General features: G+C 37.5%; 1 protein-coding gene across 8 annotated transcripts in view; it reads right to left on the bottom strand.

Moving 5' to 3' along the window:
• The window catches only part of LOC144960323 (galactose-specific lectin nattectin-like), a 53,493-nt gene that overhangs the window by 12,357 nt on the left and 33,636 nt on the right, over positions 1-7,500 (bottom strand). For 4 of the 8 annotated variants that reach the window (XM_078893380.1, XM_078893387.1, XM_078893381.1 and 1 more), the window contains exon 3: positions 1-132. This exon is cut by the window's left edge and continues 39 nt beyond it. In XM_078893380.1, the coding sequence (XP_078749506.1) occupies positions 1-132 (132 nt within the window). Of the gene's footprint in view, positions 133-2,743; positions 2,865-7,500 lie in introns of all 8 variants that reach the window. The other 4 variants (XM_078893385.1, XM_078893386.1, XM_078893383.1 and 1 more) reach the window with 3 other exon arrangements.

Below are 7,500 nucleotides of genomic sequence, written 5' to 3'. Positions count from 1 at the left end.
CCAAGTCGCCGCCCTCGCATTGGCAAATATCTCTAGCTTTCTTCCACCAGACCTTTTTGCCATTGTATGGCTTGACACAGGTTTTGCTTATTTCATTGAAAGTCCATGTAGCAGGACAAGGCGCATCTGAAACTGAAAAAATTAAAGATAAAACACCTTTAAATATAAATAAATAAATAAATAAATAAATAAATAAATAAATAAATAAATAAATAAATAAATAAATCCAACTCCCTTTATTCATTCCATATGGATTTTTTTCCTGTAGGGCCTATTCCAAAGGAAATCTGAAATAACGCAACTGTCAGCATCAATGCAGCGCCTCAAATGGAGCTAGGACAAGATGGCTTGCTTACGAATAGACACCGCAACGGCGGGTGATCGAGCTCGATAACTTGCGGGGACGAAGCAAATACCTACCAGTGAGCCACGCTGACCCCTGATATACATCCTCAAAATGTAGTACTAGCGAAATTTAGATCAACAAAAAAGACCGGTACTAGAATTATTCTTACCACTAAAACTTGGATAGTCATTACTTTGGTTCGTATTCTTAACGAACTAACGGGGACAAAGATAATCTGAACGTCAAAGAAAATTGGGCCAAGTGACTTTCTGACAGTCAATTCACAGTTCTAGCACTGATATAGAAGAAAAAAAACATTTTGTGGCCACTAATTCTCGGAACACAGATGATTTGGACAAATGTGACCCTTCGCCTCAAAACGGTACTAAGTCGGGATTGTTAAGATGTTGAAAATTGAATTTATATCCAGAATTATCAGACTTGTGTTGAGTTTGTTTGTTTTATTGAGGAAAATGGATACCATATTTTAGGGTGCTAATTTGTCATTCTCTAACAGTCAAAATATTTGGTTGCTGGCAATGCTCTGACTTAAACAAAGGACGGGCCACTTTTATTTGACCGAGAATTGCAAGTTTTAAGAGATGTCACTCTGACATTAAAAAAAAAGTTGGGATCATTGTTTTTCTGACCGTCGAAAAAGTCGTAAAAAGAAACTAGACCAAACAATGCTCTGACCGTGAAGCTAAATTTGGAGCAAGTCGTAGAAGTAATCTGAATACCAAACACTGTTGGGGCCGAAAATAATCTGACAGTAAAATGAAATTAGTTTAAATGATACTCAAATGATAGAAACAATTAAAACTAGAAATAAATAAATGATGAGAATAAAATACACTCTTAAAGGAAAAAGAGACACAGAGTCAATAATACCATTGCCGTCAAAAAATGTCGATGTCGGTAATACTCTGACCGTCAAAAAATGTCGATGTCGCTAATACTCTGACGTCATAAAATGTCGATGTCGGTAAAACTCTGACCGTCAAAAAATGTCGATGTCGGTAATACTCTGACCGTCATATAATGTCGATGTCGGTAAAACTCTGACCGTCAAAAAATGTCGATGTCGGTAATACTCTGACCGTCAAAAAATGTCGATGTCTGTAATACTCTAACAGTCAAAAAATGTCGATGTCGGTAATACTCTGACCGTCAAAAAATGTCGATGTCGGTAATACTCTGACCGTCAAAAAATGTCGATGTCGGTAAAACTCTGACCGTCAAAAAATGTCGATGTCGGTAATCCTCTGACCGTCAAAAAAGGTCGATGTCGGTAATACTCTGACCGTCAAAAAATGTCGATGTCTATAATACTCTAACAGTCAAAAAATGTCGATGTCGGTAATACTCTGACCGTTAAAAAATGTCGATGTCGGTAATACTCTGACCGTCAAAAAATGTCGATGTCTGTAATACTCTAACAGTCAAAAAATGTCGATGTCTGTAATACTCTGACCGTCAAAAAATGTCGATGTCGGTAATACTCTGACCGTAAAAAAAATGTCGATGTCGCTAATACTCTGACCGTCAAAAAATGTCGATGTCTGTAATACCCTAACCGTCAAAAAATGTCGATGTTGCTCATAATCTGACCATCAAAGAATGTCGATGTCGCTAATACTCTGACCGTCAAAAAATGTCGATGTCGCTAATATTCTGACCGTCAAAAATAAAATAGTTGGGGCTAATAAAAATTAAAAATTGGTTCTGTGACTGTCAAATAAAGACGTTTTTATCAACACACTGATCGAAAGATAAAGATAATTAAAATAGGTTCTTCTTCTTCTTCTTCTCTCTTCTTCTTCTTCTTCTTTCTTCTTCTTCTTCTTCTTCTTCTTCTCTCTTCTTCTTCTTCTTCTTCTTCTTCTTCTTCTTCTTCTTCTTCTTCTTCTTCTTCTTCTCTTCTTCTTCTTCTTCTTCTTCTTCTTCTTCTTCTTCTTCTTCTTCTTCTTCTTCTTCTTCTTCTCTTCTTCTTCTTCTTCTTCTTCTTCTTCTTCTTCTTCTTCTTCTTCTTCTTCTTCTTCTTCTTCTTCTTCTCTTCTTCTTCTTCTTCTTTTCTTCTTCTTCTTTTATTATTATTATTATTATTATTATTATTATTATTATTATTATTATTATTATTATTATTATTATTATTATTATCATCATTATTATTATTATTATTATTATTATTAGTATTATTATTATTATTATTATTATTATTATTATTATTATATTATTATTATTATTAAACTTTTGCTTCTTCTTCTTCTTCTGAATAATAATAATAATAATAATAATAATAATAATAATAATAATAATAATAATAATAATAATAATAATAATAATAATAATAATAATATTAATAATAATAATAATAATAATAATAATAATACTTACCGATTTCTTCTGCATCGTTGACAGTAACGAACAAAAAGAGGCCAATAATAATTGACACCAACATGTCTTAGACCTTCCTTTGTTTGAACGTGTATGTCTGTGTGGCAGGAATAGAGTTGAACTGATGAAGAAAATGTCCACTCTTATTGTGGTAAAGGATTAATGTGTTTATCGAAAGTTCAACTCTGTAATGTGATAATTGAGTAATGTGATTAAAGAAAAGTCAACTGTGTATTGTTGTTAGAAAGTGAAGTGATTAAATAAATGTCCACTCTATATTGGGGCGAGAGAGTGAAGCTATAAATGAAATGATTCCATTCATTTAGAGTGTAAAGTGAAATATTAACTTTCTATTGTTGTAAGAGATTGAAGTGGATAAAGAAAAGTCTACTCTATGTTGTTGTAAGAGAGTAACGTCATTAAAGAAATACCATCTATTTATTGTGGCGAGAGTGAAGTGATACACGGATTGTCAACTCTCCATTCTAGAAAGAGAGTAATGCGATACGTGAAATGCCAAGTTTCTATTGTAGTAAGATGATTAAGCGATATATAAAATGCCAACTCTATATAGAAGTAAGAAATATAAGCCCTTACAAAATTATCAACTCATAATTGCATCGATAAAGAAATGTCACATTTTTATTGTTGTCTCAGTGTGGAGTAAAAAAAGATAATGTAAACTATATTAATTGTAAATAGAGGCTCAAGCAATAAAAGAAGTTATGCTTCTTTAATACTGGAATGAACATATATCACATCGATACTTTGAATCCATGACAAAGTCTTTGGGTTGGTGTAATTTGATATGGCAAAATGGCGGCTAGATCCAGATTCCCGAACTTCAAATAACGTCCCAATAAATGTTACCAACAATTTATTACAGATCATTTTGCTCTATCAGATAATCCTACTGGTCATTTGAGTCAACTGGTGATAAAATTATACTAAAGCGACGTGTACATATAAGCAGGTCTGACATTCTAACACACGAATGGTTTGACATCGTTGTATTTGGCAGACAATATTTCACGTCATATATGAAATTTCCTTTACACAATTGAGCCCATAAAAATGGGTTGTCAGACCTACAATTAAGTGCATATTGCCCTGTGGATAAACGCAAAGTGTGGCAAGTCACTTTACATGAATATATAACATAGCTATTATTGTTTTAATGGCACAGATTAGAATATTTTCACTTTAAACAATTTTTAGAAACATGCTTCACACAGACGTCATCATCATTGCCTTTTTCACCCTGGGTCAGGGTATAGGCCACAGACAAACAGTTTCCATCCTTCTCTATCCTGAGCCAACTTTTTTATCTCATTCCAGGTCTTACCACTTCTCTGTATATCAGCTTCTTTAATTCTTCTCCATGTTCCTCGTGGCCTTCCCCTTGATCTTCTGCCCTGAGGGTTCCAGTCCAATACTTTCTTTGTTATAGTTGAGTCATTCTTTCTAAGCGTGTGTCCAATCCACCTCCATCGTCTTCTTCCTATATCCTCTCCTACTGGTTTCTGCTGTGTTCTTTTCCATACTTCTTCATTTTTTATTCTATCCATCCATTTTATTCTGAGTAGCTTACGCATGCACCTGTTTACAAAAATCTGTACCCTCCTTATACATGCCTGTGATGCGTTCCAAGTTTCACATCCATACAGTAGGACAGACTTCACGTTTGAGTTGAAAAGTCTTAGCTTTAGTTGAAGGGAGATATCTTTAGTTCTCCAAACTCTGTTCAAAGATGTGAATGCAGCCTGTGCCTTTCCTATTCGTGCTTTCACCTCTGCTTCCGTGCCTCCATCCTTGTCAATTATACTTCCGAGATAGCAGAAAGTGTCTATATCTTCGAGTTCCTGATCTTTTACTTTGATCTGCTCCCTTTGACGCGTACCTATCCTCAAGACCTTTGACTTTACAGGGTGTATTCTTAGACCAATTGATTCCGAGAGGCTGTTTATAATTGTGGTTTTTGCTTGCATCTGATCCTGGGTGTGGGACAAAAGAGCCAGATCATCTGCAAAATCCAGATCATCCAACTGTGTCCAGGGGGTCCACTGTATCCCATTTCTTCTCCCTTTGGAGGTTTCCTTCATTAGCCAATCAATGGCAAGGATGAACAGGAATGGAGAGAGCAAGCATCCCTGCTTGACACCAGTCTTAATTTCAAAGCTGTCAGTCAGCTGATCTTCATGTACAACCCTGCAACTTGATCCTTCATACATTTCCTTAATGAGGTTTACTATCTTTTCAGGGAGTCCATAATGTGCCAGAATTTTCCACAATGTTGCTCTGTCAATACTGTCGAAAGCCTTCTCGTAATCCAGAAAGTTGACAATAAGAGGAGAGTTCCATTCTATAGACTGTTCCACTATGACTCGCAGAGAGGCAATCTGGTCGGTGGTTGAACGGTTTTTCCGAAAACCTGCCTGTTCGTCCCGCAGTTTAGCATCTGTTGCATTCTTAATTCTCTCTAAAATAATACGGTTGAAAACCTTTCCTGGGATAGAAAGAAGAGTGATGCCTCGATAATTATTACAATTACTGAGGTCCCCTTTCTTTGGAAGCTTGATAAGATGTCCTTCCTTCCAATCCTTTGGGAATATCCCGTCATTCCAGATTCTCTCAAATAGTGGGTGCAGGGCCTCAGCATTTCTTTCCGCATCAACTTTTAGAGCCTCCGGTGGAATCTGGTCTGGTCCAGCAGCTTTCCCCCTTTTCATCTTGTTAATGGCACCCACAATCTCTGCTATCGATGGTGGATCACAGCTAATTGGTAGCTCATTCCTTGCAGGCAAAATTTCTGGCTGGTTGTCTGGTGGTGGTCTGTTCAGAAGGCAGTTGAAATGTTCCCTCCATCGTTCAGATTGAGCCTCTTTTCCAAAAATAGTTTTCCCATCTTTGTTTTTGACTGGTACCTCTGGTTTCCCATATTTTCCAGCAAGTGTCTTGGTAGTTTGATAAAGGATCCTCATGTGTCCTCCAGTCGCTGCTGCTTCTGCTTTCTCTGCAAGTCTGTTCATGAATGCTTCCTTGTCTTTCTTCACAGATCTTTTGACTTCCTTAGCTATGGCTCGATACTGCTCTTGTGCATCCAGTCTTGAAGCCCTTGTTCGGCTTGCATTCACTTGTTCCTTCCTTGTTCTCCTCTTTTCAATAAGGTCCAAGGTGGTTGGACTTATCCATTCTTTATGTTCCGATTTCTTTACCCCCAATACCTCGTGGCAAGTTGTTATGTAAATTTCCTTGATCTTTGCCCAATGTGACTCTACATCTATGTCCTCCTCGAGCTCAGTAAGAGGTTGGAATCTATTACTCAATTGTAGTTTGAATTCCTCATTCTTTTCCCCATCAAGTGCATTCACCTCGAATTTTCTTCTTGTATGTGATCTGGCCCCGTGTTTTCTGAGTCGGAGCTTAAGCTTTGCCAATAGCAGGTGGTGGTCTGATCCAACATCTGCCCCTCTCCGCACTGTCACATCTTCCAATGAACGTCTGAATCTACGAGAGATACAAAAATGATCAATCTGATTCTCTGTCACACCATCTGGTGAGACCCAAGTTGCTTTGTGGATCCTCTTATGGGGGAACACTGATCCTCCAATCACCAAACTGTTGAATGCACAGAAATTTGCAAATCTCTCACCATTATCATTCATTTCTCCCATGCCATGACGTCCCATGATACCTTCATAGCCTACGTTATCCTGTCCCACTTTTGCATTAGCATCTCCCATCAATATGTTGATGTCTTTCCTTGGCAACTTGTCAATGACTTGTTGTAGCAGACCATAAAATGTATCTTTGTCCTCATCTGTTGCATCATTTGTTGGGGCATAGATCTGTACAATGTTCATGCTGATCTTCTTACTCCGTGTTGTAAAGGACGCCATGATGATCCTTTCTCCGCATTGTTCCCATCCTCTCAGTGACTTCTGGGCAAACTTGCTTAGAATTATTCCTACTCCCTGTGTATGAATCCCGTCCCCTCTCCCTGAATATAAAATCTTCTCCCCAGACTTGAGGTGTTTCTGTCCGGATTGTATCCAGTGGGTTTCGCTTACTCCAAGTATATGCAGCCTGTATCTTCTCATCTCAGTCACAACTTGAGAGCTTTTTCCTGCTTCATACATGGTGCGAACGTTCCACGACGCAATTCGAAGCTGCTTGTTTGGCGAAGACGTCATCGGGTCAGCAGAGTCCTTTCGGCTTTGTCTGTTGTCCTTCATAAATTCTGTAATTCCAGAAACTCTTCGGTCGCCCAAGCTAAAAAAAGGATTTGGTTTGTCTGTCTGTGTTTCTGTAACGGTTTGAGTTTAACGGAAAGGGGTGTTAACCCTTTGCCAACCCCCAACCTGGAGGACCAGGTGACTCAAAGATGGGGGAATCACACACCATTAGTCGCCTTTTACGACACGCTGGCTTGGCGTTGGGCTATTCTTGACCCTCTCAGTTGAGGGACCCCGGACACCACACGGGGTCACACAGACGTACCCCGATTCAAATCCGTTGAATAGAATTTATAACATAGACGCCCACCTAATGTAAACATCTTTAAAGTTATGTCCTTAACGCTGATATGATAGTCTAAACAAATCTCACTTGTTGAGTATTTTTGAACTGAAATTGTAGAATTACAGTCTTTTTTCTACATTCATTGAAAGAAAATCTCTTGGTATCTCTAGAATAACATGATGATAATAATAATAATGATGATAATAATAATAATAATAAAAATAATAATAATAATA

Source organism: Berghia stephanieae, chromosome 15 (assembly GCF_034508935.2).
Source record: "Berghia stephanieae isolate SIO BIC M18660-M18661 chromosome 15, UCSD_Bste_1.3, whole genome shotgun sequence".
NCBI lineage: Eukaryota > Metazoa > Mollusca > Gastropoda > Nudibranchia > Aeolidiidae > Berghia > Berghia stephanieae.
Note: the sequence above shows the minus strand (reverse complement) of the source record. Positions and strands in the feature narration are given on the sequence as shown.